Source organism: Mus caroli, unplaced genomic scaffold (assembly GCF_978045245.1).
Source record: "Mus caroli unplaced genomic scaffold, Mus_caroli_1 scaffold_2, whole genome shotgun sequence".
In the NCBI taxonomy this organism is placed as follows: Eukaryota; Metazoa; Chordata; class Mammalia; order Rodentia; family Muridae; genus Mus; species Mus caroli.
In genome coordinates, this window is record NW_028227257.1 from 76,696,210 (window position 1) to 76,718,943 (window position 22,734).

General features: G+C 44.4%; 1 protein-coding gene across 1 annotated transcript; it reads right to left on the reverse strand.

Moving 5' to 3' along the window:
• Nucleotides 1-3,566: 3,566 nt before the first annotated feature.
• Nucleotides 3,567-22,258, reverse strand: LOC110289342 (CD59A glycoprotein). The gene is made up of 4 exons (XM_021155503.3): nucleotides 22,140-22,258; nucleotides 13,865-13,943; nucleotides 7,587-7,691; nucleotides 3,567-4,799 (listed from the first exon to the last, which is right to left on the reverse strand). The coding sequence occupies exons 2-4, from the start codon at nucleotides 13,923-13,925 to the stop codon at nucleotides 4,594-4,596; spliced, it is 372 nt and encodes a 123-aa protein (XP_021011162.1). The 5' UTR covers nucleotides 13,926-13,943; nucleotides 22,140-22,258; the 3' UTR covers nucleotides 3,567-4,593.
• Between the last annotated feature and the right edge of the window lie 476 nt (nucleotides 22,259-22,734).

Below are 22,734 nucleotides of genomic sequence, written 5' to 3' on the forward strand. Positions count from 1 at the left end.
GCTAATCACAGAGACTGAATACCCACTCCATAGACTAGGAAGCCTCAGCTCCCTCCCAATCATCCCCTGCAGGACATAAGCTGGCCTTCCCCTTTGCCAGGGGCTCTGGACCTACCCAGTGGCTGGGGAAAAAGTAATATTCTTGTTTCTAACAGGTCATTGTAGGCACTCACCCAGAAAGTAAGGCATTCAATATGGTCATTCTTCCTCCCATGTAAAATGATTGTATATGAACAGGGAGCTTTAGATGAGATTAGATTATTTGTCAAAGAATTTTATTTCAATCACGTAGGAAACCTGGGAAGGAGACCTCTGGTCAGCTCCTCCTTACATCACTCAGTGTTATAAATATGGTGTGAGTTTCTGTAAGCCAGAGGCCTCTATAGCCCTAACAACCCAGCTCTCTGGTATTTTAGGGGGTTTTTGTGGCTGCAATCAAAATGCCTGAGAGAAACAACTAAAAAGAAGAAAGTTTATGTTTCTACATAGGGCCTTCTGGCTTCTGCAAAGCTTACACTGTTAGGGATCTTTTGATTGATAAAACAGACATTTCTGTTCTTTGTAAAAAAAAAAAAAAAAAAAAAGGTAGGAACAGATTTCTTCAAAGCATGGAAGTGTAAGAGTCCTATCCCAGGTTTTCTTCCAAAGTTACCCTGCAGTACATCGAAGGGTGGGCACACAAGGAGGGTAGAGGGTGGGAGAACTCAGAGCTCAGTGTGAATGTGTCGCCTTACTGCCCTTAGTGGTCTTGAGACATTCAGCCAACTTTTCCAAATCATTTATTTTATTATTTTATGTATACGTGTTTGCCTACGTGCCCATGTACCACATGTGTGTCTGGTGCCAACGGAGATGGCACCTATAGGGAGAAGAGTACATCCGATCCCCTAGTTACAAACAGTTGTGAGCTGCTAGGTGGGCGCTAGGAATTGAACCCAGGTCTTCTGGAAGAGCAGCCAGTGCTCTTAACCACTGAGCCATCTCTTTTCCCCTGTAGTTCCAACTCTTATGCAAGGTGAGATGGTAGTGCTGATGAGACAGACACAGAGCTGGCAAGACCCCCACCTGCAGTTGCTCTCATCACAAAGTCAGATCCGCACCACCTTTAGACAATACTGTCTTCTTAGCACAAGCACCCCTTAGTTAAGAGCCATGTAGCACTGGTTCAGATGTGTTTGCAAGCAACAGAAACCAGTATATGCTAAAAGGCTTTGAAGACTGATGGAAGACTTACCTTGAGCAAGATAAATCACCTGACTCTACGAAGAAGGAAGATATCTACATCTAGTTCATTGGGAGTCTCAAATCCAAAACAGAGAACACAGTCAGGCAGGCACCACATTAAATCATGCTATGGCCTGCCAGGATACAAGGACATCTCCCCATACCTTAACATTTAGTGCTTCTAAGGTTAAGTTGAATATTGGTCAGCATTCTCCAGGACATATAATATGAATTCTGTTTACAAACCCACAGAATATACCTCTGAACACATAGCTCATCTCTTAAAGACAGCCCAGCACTGAACAGCCTGACAGTTTCTATGAAACCAAATAACCTGATGCCTACTTATGTGGCCTTAGCAGTGTTGCCTTACGGGTCCAGGCAACAACTTCATGAGCACAGCTCATGCAGAGAGAAACAGATGCCCTCCTTATCTAGGAGGACCTAGGTTCTGTTTTCAAAAAATACCCTTTTGGTGCCAGTGAATTGTTTAACAGGAAGGGGAGCTTGGCTCCGAAGCTCCAGGATTTCACAAATAGCTGTCTCTGTCTCTGTCTCTCTCTGTCACACACACACACACACACACACACACACACACACCAGGGGAGGAGGGAGAAAAACACAAATGTAACTTTCAAAAAAGGCAGGTTCTCTGTGAAGCTATCCCAATCCTGGAACTCACTCTGTAGACCAGGCTGGCCTCAAATTCAGGGATCTGCCTGTCTCTGCTTCCTGAGGGCTGGGATCAACACAGGCCATCACATCCGGCTTACAAATGTAACTTTTTAAAAATAAACTAAAAACAAACACACCACTCTACCCTTCCCCCAGTGAACTCTTGCCATTGTGCTCTGAGACTCAATGGGGCTCCCAAAGTTTTATGCTGGAGTCTGGATCTGAAGACAGGCTTCTGGAGCAGCACGGATCCTAGCTTTTTGGACTCTTGGATGCCTCTGGCCCACAAAACAGACACCCACAACATTGTAAACATTCCTTTTCTGTTTAAATGAATTCAATTCAGTTGTTGTTTCTCAGAACTCATGTGGAATATCCTGCTTTGCTCAGCCAGTTGCTGGGGGGGGGGGGGGTGCTTTGGGGGAAACAGCTGTAGCTGACAAGAAGAGGAGAGAACCGAGATAAAACTCATAAAAAGAAAACCAGCAGAGGATACTAGCAACCCAGGCACTAGGAAGAGGAAGAGAAAGTGCCCAGGCTATTTTGTTTCTGTGGCTACATTGATCACATTGAGGGAACTGTTGGTTACATTTCACCAACACTCGACAAGCTGTCCCATTGGCTGAGATTTTACTTTCAGAAAAAGCATCATTGTTGCATAGCTGTCCAAAATAATACATGACACATATGATTTGGCTAACAGACTCAGCAAGAGAATTTTCATGGCCCCCCAGAAAGATGGTTCAGTGGTTAAGGGCACTGACTGCTCTCACCACCATCCAAAACTGTAATCCCACATGGTGTTCTTTGTTGTGTAGATATACACGTGCAGACAAAATACCCATATACACAAAATAAATAAATCTTTTTTTAAAAAGGCTGAAGGTGGGGGCTGGAGTGGTGGTTCCATGATTTAAAAAGCACTAGTTGCTTTCTCAAAGGACCTCAGTTCAATTCCCAGCACCCATATGGCAGCTTACAACTGATTGTGACTACAGTTCCAGGGGATCAAAACCCTCACACAAGCATGTATGTAGGCAAAACACCAATGCACATAAAATAAAAATAAAAATGAATAAATCATTAAAAGAAATATTTTAACAAGTTCTCTTGTTAAATTTTTAAAAATTTAATATCTTTTTTGTTTTGTTTTGTCTTTTTAAAAATATAGTTTCTGAAGTTAATAAAGAAATCCTTCTCCTGCAAGGGTTAGGCTAGGGCACTAAATACAGCCAGAGTCCCAGGATCAATGTGGTTACGTTTATGTATCTTGTGAGATACTCTCCAGCACATACAGGAGAATGGCCTTCTCCTTTCCTAGGACAAAGGCTTCCAAAGCCTGGGTGTTCCTCACTGGGCTGATAGTCCGACAAATGTATTGTATATGGACTGTGCTGGAGCACCAAGAAGCCAAAGAGCTGGATACAGGCAGACAGAACTTGTTCACTGGCCTCTGCTATTCATGAAAACATTTGGGCATCTCAAATGGCAGCCTCATAGTCTGGTCCCACTACTTCTTCCATAGTGGAATGCCTGCACTACATTCATGCACACCCGAAGGGTCTTCCTCTTTTGTGACATTTAAAATAATAACACTTAAAACATCTGTCATAGTCTAGAATAGTGTGTATTATTCCAACATGTGGAAGAGAGTCAAGATAATCTGCTTTTTTGAGATCAAATAACTTTAATTAATTATTGTTGGCAATTACATTTTTCTAGTAAAAGCTAGCAGAGCCCAGGCAATATTCAGAGATGTGGAACAATCCAAGATGTGGCCGCCAGTACTTCTATAAGAAGAGACAGATTTTCTGTGTTTCCTTCCTTTTTGGTGTTGTTTTGTTTTGAGGTCTTTCTTTTCTATTTATTTAGAGGCGGGGTTTCTCTGTATATCCTTGGCTGTCCTAGAACTGGCTGGTTTCGACCTCACAGAGATAGGCCTGCTTCTGCTTCCCAAGTGCTGGGATTAAAGCAGGCACCACCACCCACCTGGTTTTTTTTTCTTTTTTCTAAAGCTGAAAACACAGCGGTTCATTCACTGCTTGAGCTGGGGCTGTGGCTTAAGGGTAAAGCACTTGCCTACATGCCCAGTGATCTGGGCTTCATTGCCAGCACTGGTTGGTTAGTTGGTTGTTTTTTTTTGGGGGGGGGTTGGTTGGTTGGTTGGTTGGTTGTTTGGTTGGTTGGGTTTGCTTTTGTTCTTTTAAGCAAATGAACAGTCACTGCCCCTAACCGACAGCTCACATCTGGAACATTCTCGCACCCGCTCAGGGCCTGTGAAGATTATGAAAGCATTTTGAGCTTGTCAGAGTGGTGAAGAGAATCCTCCTGGCCCACTCACTCCTAAAGGTCTGATCTCACTCCTCAGCTACATTGCAGGAACCAGAGAGCTATCCCTGAGGGTTGCCAGGAACTCACTTAACCTGAATCTTAAAGCCAGGCAAAGGCAGATGATATAACCTACAGGTGTTCTACCCTCCTACTTCACTCTAACTGCAAGTGGGCCCTGCAAGTGTGCATGGTGCTCTTCCACGCTGCTTAAACTCCTCCCTCTTGTCCAAGATGTTCAAGTGAACTTTATTGTTTCCTAAATGAATACAGCTAGAAAATAATAAAAGCTTTAGACTGCTGCAGCAACAGGAAAAAAAAAAAAAAAAGAGAGAGAGAGACATACAGAAAGGAGGCATCCGGGACTTAGAGATGACTTAAGAAACAAAGATTCAAAATGGCCACCAGAACCGTGGTCCCCAGCAATGCTGTCTTCCCCAATGATCCTTCACTTTTGTTACACAAGTTAAACTGGCAGCATCTGAATTTTACTTTAGCCACTTCTAATAGGTTCATAATGACCTCAGTATGACAATCTGAACGTTTCCAACACTGTTGATACACTTGCATTCCTGTGGAGAGACACACAATATGGTAAGAAGCCATGCAGTGGTCAAGGAAGAAACAAGCTCCTCCCCTACCTCTTCCCTCCCCATCTGTGGCAGGCAGGAGAGCTGGCCTGCAGTCACCAGAGTGGGAGAATTGGCCATGTCCCTCTCCAGTTGCAACACTTGGGAAAGTGGACCCTGCACCTTGCTTGGACAACAGGGTAGGGCTGGCCCTGGTGGCAGGAGGTTGCTGGTGACCTTGCCTGAGGGCATGTCAGCAGGAGAGCCTTGGGCTGGCTGACCAGCTCAGATACCTCTCAGGCACAGAACCACGGCTTTGAACTAGCCCACACCAACATCCAACCCATGGATGAACTGCTGGACTGTGTAAAGGGGCTGGTCCTACAGATCCAAAACTACAGGATCTCCAAGACACAGGGCAACAACAGGAGACCCAAGAGGAGTCCCAGAGAAATTCCAATATTATTGAGTAGCAGAAGCCAGAGGACTTGTACTAGATCAAGTCATTTCAAGCAAAAAAGTGTAGACAAAAGGATATACTGTGGGAAACACTGTGACACACTACAGCTTCCACAACAGGGAGGTTACAGAGGTGGAAGGTGGGTACCAGAGGAGGGAGAGATGCGTGGGATTGGAGTACATGATGTGAAATTTACAAAGAACCATGAACAAAACGAAGAGGAAGAAGAAGATAGAGATGGAAGAGGAGGACAAGGAAGGGGGAGGGGAAGGGGGAGGAGGAGGAAGAGGAAAAAGAAGAAGAACAAGAAGAAGGAGAAGAAGGAGAAAGAGAAGAAGAAGAAGAAGAAGAAGAAGAAGAAGAAGAAGAAGAAGAAGAAGAAGAAGAAGAAGAAGAAGAAGAAGAAGAAGAAGCAGCAGCAGCAGCCGCCGCCGCCGCCATGCAGGTATAATTCTCAACCTGCCATTCTGTGTCTTGGAGCTTAGCCTATGGGAATAGAGAGGCTTGGGCAGAAAGAGACAACCCAACTTGGGTATGAAGGGAAGCAAGCAAGTGATGGTACACCTCCAAATGAAGACTTTTCCATAAATCTAAAGTCTTGTTAGAGCCATTAGAGTAGTGTTTGAGTATATGGGTGTGTGAGTGAGTGAGTGAGTGTGTGTGTGTGTGTGTGAGAGAGAGAGAGAGAGAGAGAGAGAGAGAATGAGTGAGTCAAAGGGGTGTGGGGGAGTGTGGGTATAGGTGTGTGTGGATGTGGGTGGGTGGATGAGTGTGTGTGTGTGAGCATGTATTTGTGGGTGTGTAGGTAAATGTGTATGTGTGAGTATATGAGTGTGTGTGTCTGGGTATGGGCAGCTATACTTCTATTTATACATCTGTTCAAGAGGGAAGAGTGGCAATGCCTACTAAGATTTTTAAACACATGTTGTCTCAGATCAATCAATTCTACTTTTACAGTGGTATAAAAGACAGAAAAGCAAGAACTTGTAAAAACAAAATCTATCCATGAAATCTGCATATTACACAATATGCATAGTGATGGAGAGATTAAGATTATGTCATACCTAATAAGGAGGGTTAATATCAAAAAAATGGAATGAATCAAAATACATTGTATGAAAAGCATGAGAGAGAGAGAGAAGAAGAGGAAGAGGAAGAGGAAGAGGAAGAGGAAGAGGAAGAGGAAGAGGAAGAGGAAGAGGAAGAAAAGGAAAAGGAAAAATAGAATATTGTTGGTACCCAGGGGTGGATTCTACATTTCTACCTTAGCAGTGAATTAACATGCTCTTCAATGTGCCCTCCTCCTGTGCCCCATGGAATCCAACACTTTGAACATAAAGCCTAGATTTTCAGCTACACACCAGGAATCTACCTAAAAATCATCAGATACTCCTATTTTTAAAACAATTTTATCTACTGGTCCTTACTTAACTGAAAGGTTTCTCCTTTCTACCGTGGAAGACAGTTTTTATTGTTATCTCTTAGGAAGGGTTTGACCTCATATTGCAGACTACACTGAAATGGTCATCACTCCTTGTATCATTAATCGTTAACATGTATATCTTAGAGCTATAACCACTAAAAACAAAGGACATAGCTGCCGACTTCTTCTCTGTCTACCATTTGCTAAGTTCTTACATGGAGATCCCAAGTCCAGCTGACTTGTGAAGCAGATGATATGGACTTGTGCATATTATACTCCTTCTCTTCTCAAAAAGGCCTTGCTCTCTGAGGCCACTGTCCTAGGCATCTGGAGTGTGGCTTTGCAAATGAATAATTTTCCTTATTAGTCATATGACATTTAGTATCCTATGAGCTCATCCCAGGTCCCCTCAGGACCTGGTCCCCTCTAATGTATACTACATAGATGACAGATTTATAAACAGTCATTTGGAACAGGCAAACAGGCCATGGCCAAAGTTTGGACAAATACCCTTTCTTCATCTTTGCATCTCTATCTCAGACCCTGGTACACTGGAGGCTCCCAGAAGCTTGGGAGGCAGGCACATTATCACTACTAAGAAGCCCGAGTTTTGGAATCAGAGGAATTTCCAAATTCCAAACCCTATGTTGGCTGCTTGACCTTTGCCTGTTGTGTTATCTGATCCTCCATTTTCTCATCTGTCATGCAGAAGATTGCCCCACGGTTATGTGAGAAGTGCCATTTTTGTATAAAGTATATAGAAAATGCTTAGTGCCCAGTACTTGGTGACCAACTGATGTTAACAAAGGGCAGCCATTACTTGGTGGACAAACTGAGTAAGGTTTGGAGAGGTCCAGGTTTCCCAGGTTCTCATCCCTGACCACACAGGAAAACCAGAGGCTCTTACCGGATACAGCGTAGAGACAGGTATCCTGGGTAGGAGAGCAAGTGCTGTTCATATTGCATGAAGAAACCACCGGGTCTAAACAGTGGTAGCATTTGAGGCTAACAGCTAGAATCAGAAAGAGATTCTGTTAAAACCAGCAGTGTGTTAGACCCTGGCCGACCTCATCACCATCAGGATGAGCACAGGTCCAGGTCAGCTTTCTCATTTTTATCTTTTAATTAAAAGGTTGACAATGTCATACTTGTCTCCAATATATTGTAAGCACATTCACATTCTCTCTGTGCCCTTCCTACTTTCAGAGTGACTGAGTTTAGTTAGGGTAGGGGAAGCTCAGTTCTTTCCCTACAGGGCTGCCCGAGGTTCAGCCACCAATATGATTCAAACAGGAAGTTCATGACTGGTGGGGGAAGGCAGCAAGGCAAAAGTAACTCAGCAAGTTGGTTTCTTCTTTTTTTGTTAAAATGGGTGTGCAAAACTGGGCTAGCAAACACCATCACTAAAATCACCTCTGTCTTTTACCTGAGTGGAGGTGGTAACCGCCTGTCATCCCATTGGTGGGAACTCAACTTTACAATGTGACTGAACTGGTTAATTCACCACAAAGGGGACAGAGTCAGAAAATGTGGTCTATTATCAGCTGATAAGAAAACAATAAAGACATTCCTCATACCAACCAACCAATTACTTCAGAGGAAATGGGGGTGGGAGGGGTCGCCCATTCCTCACCTTTGGAAGGAAATCGGTTAGGTTTAAACCAGGGGCTAACCAGAACATGCTTCCTTCCTGTCTTAACAGACACAGGGGCTCCCTGTCCCCTGTGATTCTGAGGCTCCTCAGGCTTGCTCCTCACCCCGAGACTTCAGGAGGAAGAGGGACTGCCTTTCTATCTCCAGCAGCCTCAGTCCTAGTTTCTCAGTGTTGATTCTGGGACCCCAGCTGCTCTGGGAGTGGTAGACAGCTTATCTGAGTTCATGAGGCAAATGCCCTAGGGTATGTGGATTCCAGGAGAAGGACAGTTTTCAAGAGCTCAGAGGTCAAGGAGCACACTTCCCCCTCACCTAGTGATTGCACCTCAGCTGCATTTCTTCCATACTTCCCTTCTCCCTCTAGAGAAATGAGTCCCTGACTCATTTCCTTTCTCAAATTAAAACAAATTTCCTTGCCTTTCTATGCCTTCTGAAGTCCCCTCTTCTCCCTTCAGACCCTGCCACACTCTCTGATGTTAAATAAGAAATCACATTTGAGACCTTTCAATACTACGAACCAAAGCGCCTGGAAAAGCTAAACCCTTCACGGAGCTTCTTTGAAGCTGATGATCGAGTTGGAAACATGAAGTCCAGAACCAAATTCCTTTGAGCCATCTTTAGCCCTCTTAGCCTTTTATGACCTGCCTCTGTACTTAACCAAAGAGTTTGGAATGTACAGAGTGGACACTGGTTTCTAACCAACCGGAAGGCTATGACTACAGCCAGAGAGCATATGAGGTCCCCCCTACTTCACTCTAACTCCCTACCTAAAGTTTTCACTAATGTGTTCCAATAGTGTCTTGATTTATGACTTTCCTGGTTCTCTTACTATTGTCTAATGTTCTCATCCAACTGCTTCGGTGTTGGAACATGGGATTTAGGGTAGCCTGAATCTGTGTTCCTGGGCTCCAGAAGAAACTGTCTCTTATCCCCGTGGAGATGAGAGTCCTGTTTTTGCTCTAATAGTAGTACAGTACCTAAGACAGAAAGTCCAGGGAAAGCTAACCTAAGTTCACAACAACAATGGCTGTCATCTTTGGGTCAGATTGAGAATCCATTTTGGTGCCAGGAGGAAAACTGACTTTGCCATGATTTATTGAATTCATTTAATTAGCTGCAGAAAAATTACCTCAAACACAGAATTATAAGACATAGCCTATATGATTAATAAAACAAGACAAAAAACCCAACTTCATTTAAAAACAAACAAACAAACAAACAAACAAGGAAGAGACTGAGGGAAGAGACCACAAAGGCCTGTATTGGCTATCTGATCTTTTAGAGAAAAAGTTTAAATGACCTCTAGGATAGGATATGATCATTGAATTGCTTCCTTCTAGGAGAGACCAAGGGCCAGAAGTATAGACAGGTAACACAAGACAACAGGTATAAACTAAACTCTTGTGGATTGGGCAATCTGGTCAGAGCAGAAACATTTAAGCCCGATTCCCCAATTCAAAAAAAAAAAAAAAAACAGAGATTACCCCACCCGGGGATCCATCCCATAATCAGCCACCAAACGCAGACACCATTGCACATGCCAGCAAGATTTTGCTGAAAGGACCCTGATATAGCTGTCTCATGTGAGGCTATGCCAGTGCCTGGCAAATACAGAAGTGGATGCTCACAGTCATCTATTGGATGGAACACAGGGCTCCTAATAGAGGAGCTAGATAAAGTATCCAAGGAGCTGGGGGGGGGGGGTGGGGGATCTGCAACCCTATAGGTGGAACAACAATATGAACTAACCAGTACCCCCTGAGCTCGTGTCTCTAGCTGCATATGTAGCAGAAGATGGCCTAGTCGGCCATCATTGGGAAGAGAGGCCCCTTGGTCTTGCAAACTTTATATGGCCCAGTACAGGGGAACGCTAGGGCTAAGAATCGGGAGTGGGTAGGTAGGGGAGCAGGGCAAGGGGAGGGTATAGGGGACTTTCGGGATAGCAATTGAAATGTAAATGAAAAAAAATCTAATAAAAAATTGAAAAACACTCAACTAATTATGATTTACTGTTGAGAGCTAAGAGTTAGGTTTTACTGACTTATTTTTTTCTTCTTCAATTTTATAACTGAAGAAGAGGTAAAAGTGAATTATAGTCAGTATATGTGAGGAGAAGGTGAGGCAAGAGTCAATTCTTGTGGGTATGGAGGCATACCCTGCTGCATGCCAGAGATAATGATCTTCCTGTCACAGGGCTTCGACTAGGACAGCAGTATCTGGTAGCACCCACTCACAGAAAAATATTTTCAAAGATAAAATATGTACAGTCTCATAGAAGGATGTCCCAGGTATGTCATGATTAAACCCAGTCTGAATTTTGAAACCCAAGCAACGACCTTTTGTTCTAAGGCCTATGACTCTGTTTATTATCAGGAGACAAAGGAGATGTTTCTCAAAGTTGAGATCATCCCTTCTGAGTACGGCAGGAAGCAAGCTCTCTGTAGTCTAGCAACCCCTAACCCGTTACAGGCGTGACAGCTCATTTACAGGATGCATTTTGATTTGGGAAGGTTCTAACTCAACATCAGTACTGAAACATCAGTAACAACAAAACAAAACTCCCCCCACCTCCCACCACTGTATCGCTTGCAGATGACAAGACCAATACCTGGAGAGGTGCATTGAACTATGGAAGGATACTCAACAATAAAGTGGCAAAGTCCATCAGAACTCTATCAGACATTTCTGCTTTATCTCCTTCAGCATCAACATGAGAAACCTAAGGATGCCATTTCTCTACAGTCCTTTCCTTGTGCTAGGTATAGATACATACATATGAGAAGCAAAGAATGGGGAAGGAAAGGGGTTGTGTTAGCCCAGTTGTTTAGGGCCAGTTTATAAGATCACCCACAGAAATGAACTGGTCCACTAGCTGCAGTCAGAGTTCATGTGGCTTAGGGACAAGACTTAGGATGGAAAGGACAAGGTCAATGCCAATGCTGGGAAATTCCAATGTCTGTGCACATATATGCTAGGCCTTTCATACAATCGTTACAAATAGCAAGCTCAAGAAATGTCATTCCCATTTTGGAAAAGAAAACTAAAGCTAAGATATTAACAAATGTAACAAATGTTACATGGCAAATGTCTCAGTGACTGAGTTGAGGCTCGAACCCAGACTATCAGTTCAAGACTGGTTTAGCCAAGATGTTTTCTAACTTCATTGAGTTGGGAAAAGTAAACAATGTAGATTATAAGAAAGGTCAGGTCAGCTGTGCCGGTGCACACCTTTAATCCCAGCACTCAGGAGGCAGATACAGGTGGACCTCTTCAGTTTGAGGCCAGCCTGGTCTACAAAGCAAGTTCCAGGACAGCCAAGACTGTTACACAGAGAAACCCTGTCTCAAGAAACCATAGGGGGTGAGGACAGGTCTTAAATCAATGGATGACTGTGACTGGGCCAGTATAGAGGGGAGGGCTTGTCTCTCTGAGCCACTTCTTACCCTAGTTGCTGGAGAAGGTTATCCTACTCTAACAATTGAAAAACCTGTACTATTTGACTTTCTGTAATACAAAGGATCAAATGTTATTTCTTTGGTCAAAAGCCTTTGACACACTGGCATGTGACCCGGAAAATTCTCCTGAAGGATTCCTAGGGTCTTAGGCAATAGCAATTTAAACAAAGATTCAGTCTGTCCTTTTTCTTCTCCCATGCCTTTAACCTCACACTCAAATTCTCTGAGGAAGAGGACCATGTATATCCCAGATTTGTGTCAGGGCAGCCCATGGCCTCAAACCCATCAGTCCCCAGACAGGTGTAGATTACTGTGGTGGGCTACAGGAAGAAGAATTAAGGATGAAATAGATATGACAGAGGTGAACCCCCTTACAGCACACCACAAGGGTTTCCAAAAGCAGTCAAGAGAAGGGAGCAAGGAAGGAAGCCATTAGATGGAACACGCCACAGTGTGCCCCCTTGAACAAGTGACTCTGCTTCCATCCTCTCCACTGACAGTGGACAGTCTCCCTGACCTCTTACAGCATGGTTAGCTAGGAACAAAGGAGATGATCTGGCATAGTCCCTGGTATATAAGCAGTCAGGAATATAAGTCAGTCAGCTACTAACCCTCAAACCCTGCAGCAACCTTCCCTCTCTACTTCTCATTGTATTGCTGTGTCTTTCTCACCACCACCCTTCCCACCCCCAAAAGCCAATAATGGCTAGGGTGTTGTAAAAATATGACGTGGGCAGAAAAATAACCCTTGCTCTTTATAATAACACAAAGTTGGTGTTTCCATTGTTACAAAAAAGTCAGAACCACTTTCTTCAGAAGCCAAGAAAAGGGTGTCCCAAAAATGGAAAAGTAGCTAAGGAAAGAGCATCCAGGAAGTGACCTTCAGTGAGTGGAACCAGGAACTCCAGGGTCAGGCTGTGGTCACACTGTGACATGCTACTTCTGGGTATTATTACATGCATTCAAAATAACTTGTAGCTGGGCGTGGTGGTGCACACCTTTAATCCCAGCACTGGGGAGGCAGAGGCAGGCGGATTTCTGAGTTCAAGGCCACCCTGGTCTACAGAGTGAGTTCCAGGACAGCCAGGGCTATACAGAGAAATCCTGTCTTGAAAAACCAAAACCAAAATAACTTGTATTATTTATAAGTTTATAACCCCTTTGGGATTCAACTTTTTCATTTGCAAAAGATGAGATAGGTATATGAGCTGCTGAATTTGCATGAGGGTTAAATAAGTGAATACACATAAAATGCTTAGACTAAAATGGGCATAAAATGCTTAGACTAAAATGGGCAGCTTCAGTTTGTTTAGATGCTGCTGCCACCATCATGAGCATTATCTCAGTAGCACAGGAAAATGGGTGGGGTGGAAGGACAGAGATCAGAAGGGCTGACCTCAGAGTGGGCCCACAGGGGTCAGAACCCAGCCCAGCCTGCTCCTGCTGCAGCAGCTTTCTCCTGTAAAGGGAACAACCCTGTCCCTCACTGAGAGCCTGCATATGAATCCCTAAACCCAGGAGCCCTGATTTTAACAGGCTGGCAGGCTCCATTTCACTTCCTCAAGGAAGTTCAGAGACCTCAGGTTGTCAGACTCAGGAGTGGCAAAAGCCACACACCCCATATCAGAGAAAGCCCGGCTCACCCTTTGAGACCTGTAAAGAAGGTGCCTCCACTTACCCTCCTCGTCCTTGCTACTTGTTGTCTGTCTGTACATCCCTGGGATTAATAACTTGAATAAACTCTTACCCAAAAGGACATTCCACCCAGTGTCTCCCTCATAGCCCACACCTGAGATCTTTCAGAAAGGACTTGTGTAGCGTTCTAAGGGTGGATGACATCTGCTGGAATCCCAAAGTAGTACGTGGAGAGACAAGAAAGTTGATCTCTCCACCCCTGTTAAAACAGTTCTGAAAAACAGGATTTAGCTCAGGTAGGCACCCCAAAACTGGCACACAAGCAGGACCTGGAACACGAGAAGAGGAGAGACTAGAGGCCAATGCCACCAACCCAGACTACCAAAGGCCCAAGAAAAAGTAGCATCATGGCCAGGGGCATCAGGAGGTCCTGGTCACTCACCTGTGGAACAGAAGACAGCCAGAAGAAGCAGAAGTAAGATGAGTCCCCTCTGAGCTCTCATTGTGCTGGGCCACCAAATCTGGAATGAATAAGAGTTGTCACTGATTAAAGATACCTTCTAGGGATTTCTAAAACCACCAGCTAGAATCCAAGGAGGTCTTGCAAAATGCACAGAAGGTTAACAGAACAGGCAAGAAACTTCCACTGGGGTAGGATGCATAAAGTAAGAGAAGTTCTAAGGAGGTCTGTAATAGTCCTCTCTCCCTGCTTCAAGACCTCAGGTCGTGAAGAAACGTTCATCCTGAGAAGAAGAGCAACCCTGAAGGAACTTCTCCTAACCCACTTCTGACCCTCTACGTGCACGTGCCCCTTAAGAAACTTAGTCCATAGAAGCCAGTGTTCATGACCACACAGGGAATAAATCTATCCTCCCCTGGGCCTGGGAGGCTTATCTTGCATGCCTAAGACCCTGGGTTTCATGCTCAGTACAGCAAAAAGAGAAACTACTAACTTCCCATCATGTCATTTGGTCTAACCAAAATGTGAGACAACTGATTCGTGGAGTAGCTTCAGCTTCAGTTCTCATGGCCCTGCCCAAGCTACTGGTTGAACAAGAGCACCCTTGCCCTAAGCCAGGCCACTGATTAAAGGGTCTAAGCAGAACTCTAGAAGGCACTGGCAGGCAGGCATGTATGTACACAGAAGGCTGTGTGTAAACAGAAGGCCCGTGTGTACACAGAAGGCTGATGTGTCATTTAGGGAAGAAAGTGGCTATTGGGTAACGTGGATCACTAGACCGCACTGCACAAATGCAGAGGTGGCTAGCAACAAGCAATAGGCAAGAAGCCAAGTATGGAAATGCCTGGAACTTTCCTATCAGTCGGAAAAACAAAACATAAAAAACAAAAACCAAACCAAAAACACCCAAGGCATAGATGGTTTCAAACCTTCCTCCATGCCAACTGTTGGGAGTAGATTTAAGAAGTATATACCTTGGGACCCACTCTGAAACAGGGAGGTGGCACATCATTTAAACCATGGGGCTCTACATGGTTTTCTCCTTAGACCACAGGCCATGGCTCAGGCCTGGCAGACACAGGGAATTGGTGGTGGGAAAGCTACCTATGTCTTCAGTGTTAAGAAATGTGGAGTTCTGGGTGTGCCATCAGCTTTTAGTCTTTGTGTCTTTGTGCTGGCCACAGTGAGGAGAAGAGTGAGAAACTAAAAAAGGCAATGTCTGCCCTGTCCATTGAGTCATGCTGAGCCACCATGGGGTGTGTGGACTTCAAGGGCCTGGCCATGTCCTTACAAGCTGTGTTCCACCTATCCCCTCAGTGTGCTGTCGGATTCCTGCTTGGTTACTCATGCTGGGAGGGCTCTGAGCACAAAGAATGATTTACAGACTCAGGTTAGGCAGGGCTTGGGGTATAGGGAACTACTGCAGGGAGCGAAGAGAGGGAGTGTCGACCAGAAGTCCTCAAACAGACAGGAGGGCCTCAGATGCCTTCAGGAAGTATGGACCCGATGGGTCAGGCTTTGGCATTAGGGGAGGAGGGAAGGCAGTTCTGCATCCCAAAAGACACTGGGAAGGTATCAGATCAGCAGGAGCTTCCAACACTAGAAACTTCCCTTGGAAAGGTACCCAACATAAATAACACTGTGGGAATACACACAACCCCTTCCCCAGATGTGCACTGTGATGAGGCACAGTGGAAAGAACTGGAAAGACTGAAACAGAAATCAGTTCAAGGATGGGGCTTCTAAGTCTAGTTCAGAGTTCTCTGAACACAGTCTTGAGTCGCTCTAGGGTTGTTCTGGCCACTTATATGCTGTGTGCTACCTCTGACCTCCACTCTTGATCCAGTAAATGTGGGACCTGTTAGATGTACTTCGAGGGACACTGTGTGGATAAAGAAGGCACCCTAAAGAGGAGAAGGAGGAGCTGTCACTTCCGTGGAGACTAAGAAGTCCACAGTACCCAAGAGTAAGAAACCAGGCAGAGAGGGGGTGTTAGTGGGAAGCGTGAGGTCAGCATTAGGGAGCAGAGGAGTGAAAGAGATCTGAGCTTCTAATCTAAGGTGGTCCTCAGATTCTTATTTTGCTTCCTATGCCTGGCTGGTTGCCTACCAGCAGTATCTTTAAACAACAACAATAATCATTATAATTAATAATAATAACAACAACAATAATAATACTGATATAGTAGCAGCAGAAGTCGCAGTCAATGCATGTTTCAAAAAAGGAGTCATTGAGCCTTCTGGACAAGTCTTCTACTTGGCTTAGATGGATTGGCAGCATTTCTTGGATCCTCCCAACAGTTAAAGTGTTACATTTTTTACTGAGTGTTTTGGTTTGGGAATTCTGAAATGGAGTTACTAAAATATAGATAATGATCTATGGCTATTGAAAAGGGAATGTGTAATATGAAATTTTTTCCCGTGGTTTCTAATTATAAAAACCATTATAGAGTGGACTTGGGGGTTGGGGGAGGCAAAACATAAAGGACTGGGAAGAAAGGAGGATTGTTATCTTGCTCGGCTGTGACTCTCCACATTTTAAAGTATCTCCAATGCAGCTTCAGGCCAGTGGCCATTCCACCTCCCACACAATGCACCACACCAAGCATTCTACTCTTGGAAATGTAGTCATGGCTTCGTTTTGACATCAGTGCACAAGGCCATTTGATATATACGCATATGCACTTCATGTGCAGCTTCTTTTTATTTTTTGGTTTTTGTTTTGGTTTTTGATTTTCCAAGACAGGGTTTCTCTGTATAGTCCTGGCTGTTCTGGAACTTACTCTATACACCAGGCTGGCCTCGAACTCAGAAATCCGCCTGCCTCTGCCTCCCAAGTGCTGGGATTAAAGGTGTGCGCCACCACGCCTGGCTCTTTTTATTTTTCTATTACCCTACCTGATTGGATATAAAACATATACAAGCTCTCTGAACTGGCTACTTGAGGTAAAGAATGTTTCATGTTTACATCCGTGTGTGTGTGTGTGTGTGTATGTGTGTGTGTGATGGGTGTATTGATTCCTATGTCTGGTCTGAAAACAGTTATTTAATCATTCTCCCATATTTGGGCCTGGATGAGTTTCTAGTAATCCTAAAGAGAGATACTATATTTTAATATCAATTTGTCTCCAATTTATATAACCTCAGAACAGTCAAATTGTCTATTTCAGTTTGTAGTTTGTAAAGTGGCTAATAATCATTTTCTATGGGAATAAAATATAAAAGTAAGACTTCAGCAGGGCCTGCCTGCTGCCACAGGCAGTGATCTCAGCTGCTTGGGAGACTTAGACAAGATCACAACTTTAAAGCCTGCTGGACTAGACTGAGGTCAAGGACAATGTGAGTACCTTAGCAAGACCATAACTCAAAAATTTAAACAACAATCACCAAAACAAAAACAAAACCAAAAACAAAGCAATAAACAAACCAAACCAAAAAATAATTTTTTAAGGGCTGAGGATTTATCTGTCGGTGGCAGAGTGCATGCCAGGCATATCATACATGAGACCTGAGACTGGAGACCCTGGGTTCAATCACACACACACACACACATACACACACACACTTTAAAATTTCAACAGAGACTAGAATGTCAAGTGGCACTTTAAGAAACAAACATGAAGATTAATATACTATTCTGGAATTTACTCTGATCTAGGCTCAGACCTGACTTGGACATTAAACTTTCAGTCAGGGCACCATGTCTCTGAATTTTTTTCAACGTAAATAAACTAATTACAGCTGTTGAAACCAGGGGAAATGCTGGAGGAACCAGGGCTGATCTATAGACCGTTTTAAAAACTAGGAAGGGGACACAGAGAAAGGGAGAGGGGGGGTCAGCCCCCATATTTCCCAGGAAGGCTTCTAGGATCAATGAGGGGTGCACTTTGGATCTTCCAGGTAAGTGCTGTACCAACTGAGCTCCATCCCTGCATGCTAGACATTCTAAACACAATCCTTAACTGCCTTGCTCCATGAGGCACACTGCAGAAAGAGCACACCAGACAGCGGTTCCTCTAACTGTTCTCTATGACAGTGGAAGTCATAGAGTTAAGATGCTACAAGATTCCTTTAGAAGACAGTGAGAGATGAAAAACAAAACAAACAGGGCTTGCAAGAAGGCTCAGCAGATTAAAGGTGCCTGCTGCCAAGCCTCACTGCCTGAGCTCAAATCAGGGTCCACGGGGTAGAAAAAAGAGACCCAACTTTGCAAGCTGTCCTCTGATCTCCACAGAGTTTCTGTGGTACATTAATACCAATGATTAACGAAATAAATGTAGCTTTAAAACTTAAAGAAAGTCAAAAGACTGCTATAGTTTAAAAAAAATCATTCTATAGAAGTCCAACCTGAAAATTGCTTATTTATTGCCAGCCAAGGGAAAGCCAAAAGGGACAATAATCTTGACTAAGTTGCTGTAATGTTGTGGGTAGCAAACACTTTTGTCATAGTGTTAGATAGAAAATGCGGTGTGACTGTAATATGGTTGTCCATTAAAAAAGAAAGAAAAGAAAAGAAGAATCCAGCTTCCCAAATACAAGTTTAAAAAACAAACAAACAACAACAACAAAACACATTAACTTATTTACTTACATGGACATGTAAAAAATCCAAAGAATCAGATGGAAAGCTCCTGTCATATTACATAATGATTTATTATTGAGTGCTTAGTGAATTTTCTGAGGGCATACTTACTATTGTGAACAAGATTTGGCCTCAGTCACTACCCCTTCCCAGTCATCCCCAAGGCAGGACCTTAGGAGCCCACTGTGAGCAGATGGGTGGTGTCCTAGACTACAAAAATGAGGGCTTGAACACTGGTTCTCAATTTCTTTGACCATGATGAGTAGGACCAGTGGACTCCACCCTGGAGTCTGGGTAAGCCTAAACCACAGCACAACAGTGTACTTTGCTCACAGTTCCCAAGTGCTGCAGATATTCCTAGAAGCCACACTGAGAACTCCTGGGTTACAGTAACCTAGTTCAAGGAGTTAAAATTGACTCTCCCAGCTGGGCTATAAAAGGAGCTGTTAGTGTTAATTAAATAATTAGAAGAGTCTTTCTTCAGGGCCCAGGTGATTACACTACTTGATGTGACTTGTTACCAAACAAAGCCTGATTGCTAGGTAACTTCTGTTTGGGGGACAAGTATTAAATCCCAAGGATAGTGTTAGCATTCTTGACATACCAATGTAACCCTTACAACAATAGTATAAGATAAATGCAATCTCTTCTTGCACTTTAAGCAACTGAGAACCAAGGAGAGCTAGTCCTAAGACAGCAGCAACAGGCAGGCAAAGTAACATCTCTTTTCCAGAAACCAGGCCCTAAGTCTAAAACCTGTGACTACAGGCAGGCTCTAGTGGTGGCTTTAAATGACCCTAAGGTTATGTACATTATTGTGGACGACTCCATTCTCCCAGTGTAATTACAGGGTGCCCAGAAGGGAGAGGAAGGGAGCAGAACCTCCCTGGGTTGTGTTGTCAGACACCAGCAAACAGAGGCAGAGGAAGGAGATAACACCAGCAAACAGAGGCAGAGGCAGGAGATAAGAACCATACAAACTCAGGTTAATATTGCTAACTTTCAGAGCAGGGAGAGCTCTATTGGCCACAGCATACTCATTGCTTCTAGAAGCTAAGAGTGCTCAGGAACAAACACTTCTCAAGGAAATCAGATCTGGGGTCTCCAGTCACAAAGGTGTCATTCTGCCATTGAATGAGTAAGGTCATGGAACCTTCAGGGCCTGCAGGAAGAAACCAGCCTGCTTTCTCAATTTTAGCTCAGTATGTGGATCCTAGTCAGACCCCAGTTAGATAAAAGAACTGTAAGATAACTTGTGTTGTAAGCTCATTTTTTTTTATTCATTTGGCAGCAACAAAAAATAGAGAGAGAGATAAGCCAAGCGTGATGGCATGTGCCTACTGTCTTCAATATATGGGTGGCTGAGGTGGGAAGGTCATATGGACCCGAGAGTTTTAGATCCATTTGGTCAATAAAGTTAGACCCTAATCCAAACAAAAACCAGAACAACCCCCCCCCCCAACCCTGCTATAACCAGCAACCTCGTTACTGGAAAATGGCGGCTTGGCATTCAAGCATAGATTAAGATCAGAACTGTGAACATAAACGGAGATTATAATTCAGCTTCCAAAATAAACGCAGCTAAGGGAAACACACACACACAGACACACACACACACACACACACAAAACAAACAAAAACAAATACAAAAGGGCCTACATTATGTCCTACCTTTCTCCCCTCTTTCCTTTTCTTTTCTTTCTCTTACTCTTACTCTTACAATATGAAGAATGCAAGCCAGGCCACCATGCAGCACTACCTTGAGCCACATCCCCAGCCAGATTGAAGATTTGAACACCAGCAGTTTCCACAGGATTCACAGACACCTTCAACCCTGGGTTGCGACCACACAGAGCTTGGGATGTACTTTAAGGCTGAGCATATCATAACGAATAAAGCTGCAATATCATCATCCTATAAGAAGTTTTGAAAGGGGCAGTCTCTGGATGGTCCATCCTTAACCACCAAACGCAGACACTATTGCATACGCCAGCACGATTTTGCTGAAAGGACCCTGATATAGCTGTCTCTTGTGAGACAATGCCAGTGCCTGGCAAATACAAAAGTAGATGCTCACAGACATCTATTGGATGGAACACAGGGCCCCCAATGGAGGAGCTAGAGAAAGTACCCAAGGAGCTGAAGGAGTCTGCAACCCTATAGGTGGAACAACAATATGAACTAACCAGTACCCCACAGAGCTCATCTCTAGCTGCATATGTAGCAGAAGATGGCCTAGTTGGCCATCATTGGGAAGAGAGGCCCCTTGGTCTAGCAAACTTTATATGCCCTAGTACAGGGGAATGCCAGGGCCAAGAAGTGGGAGTGGGTGGATAGGGGAGGGGGGAGGGTATAGGGGACTTTTGGGATAGCATTTGAAATGTAAATGAAATAAATACCCAATAAAAAAGTGGGGGGAAAAAAAGAAGAAAAAGTTCTGAGAGGGCTAGAGGGATGGAATTACCTGATCCAAGACAACAGGGCAGTTTCAAAATCACTTTGGATGTATCTTGCTTTTACTTACCAAGGTCTGGGAGCTAAGTGGCTTAACATAACCCAGTTTTAGCAGTCTCATGGGCATTACAGGCTTGGAAATGTTGTAGCTAAGCCTACAACAGACACCCAAAAGTCCTTTCTTAAGTTCAAAGCAGAAATTACATCAGCAGCTTAGGACAAAGCAAAACATCATCACAATGGAAAGGCCCCTCCCAGCCACCTGGTGGCTCCATAAGCACTTCAGAGCTCTTGAAATTGCACAGATCTGGACTTCACCTAAAATAGCCTCAGTCTCTTTACAACTTATCTCAGGACCCCAAATCCCTGGCTCATCCCGCTATTCCCACCCTAAAGTCCATTTGATTTTGTTTTTGTTTTCCTTCTACTTCTTTCAACCCGCCCAGTGAAAAGGGAGGTTTTTCATTTGTAGCAAGGTACATGCCAAACGTTTTTCAGCATGGTCAGGGCATAATGAGGTAACTCCTCCTTAGTCTTCCCAGAAGGTTAACAGCAAATGTTGTGAGCTCCCTCGATTGTGGTTCTGACGCGGTCATTCTGTGTGTCTGCCCAGAAGAACTGGAGAAAAGGTGCCCTGAGGTGGGTCTCTGGAATATAGGCTGTTTTCCACATTCCAGGAGATCAACCATGAGCTACCTTAGTGCTCACCACTACCCTGTGAAATAAGTCCTTTCCCTTTACTGATGAGAGAAAATAAGATTTAACAGCTTGCTTTCGACACCTACGAACGAAAAGGGAAGGTTCTTTTCAAAGTCCGCACCCAGACTGCAAGGTGGCCGGGCCCATGGACCAAAGATATCCACTAGAGCAGATACAGATTTGGACCTCAGCAAGAACTGCAGTGAGTTCTTGGAGGCTGAGGTTAGCCCTCGCCCCCTCCCCCCCGCCCGGAAACCGCATTCTCTGAGAGGTGGGGCTGCCCTGGAGTCAGGCGCTCAGGGAATGCCTAGCTCCAGCAACCGCTGAGTAGGAAGCAGAGTGCAGGCTTTGGCACGAAATCGCTATAACAAAAAAGGTCAGAGGTACAGGCCTGAGAGAGGCCTCCCAAGGGAGAAGGAGCAAGGACACCATACCGCACCCCCAGCCCGGACGCATGCGCTGCCGAAGGACCCCCACCTCCCACCCGAGGCTCCGCTCCAGCCAACTCTGTGCCCTTGCTTACCTGCAATCTCACAGTCAGCTAGATCCTGCTCTAGACACTTTTCAGATCGCCAGTGACTGTGCTCATGCTCTGACTGCTGACAGTAATCAGCACTGCAAACCAAATCCACTAGCCACGCCCAAGAACTGATGGCCACACCCCCACCACACCCCCTGCGCGCCTACGTCTTCCAGTAGCTGCCTTTGCCTCTGTCAGAGAGCCTTTAGCTGCCAGAACCAGACTCTCTGGAAACCTAGGATACAGGAAAGGCTTGCGTTTCCCTCTGATTCCTTACTCCTAACTAGGACACCCTAAAAGGCTCTTAATTTTCCCTTTCTTTTAAAAAAAAAAAATGTTTTTGTGCCCATGTTTGCTAGTGCCCAGAACTATCTCTTGACACAGCATAGATATCTTTCCAGGCCATATATCGTGGCTTGCTCCTACTCTCAGGTCCTGACAGCCTCCAAATACTCTTCAGACACAGATGCCATCTATTTTGTTTGGAATCAAGACAAAATCCTGTTGGTCATTTGAAACCTTTGTAGACTGGTCAGGGACCAGAACTACATGAAGTTGGGATACAGAGCTGCCTTTATCATTTGGAAAGATTCATAAA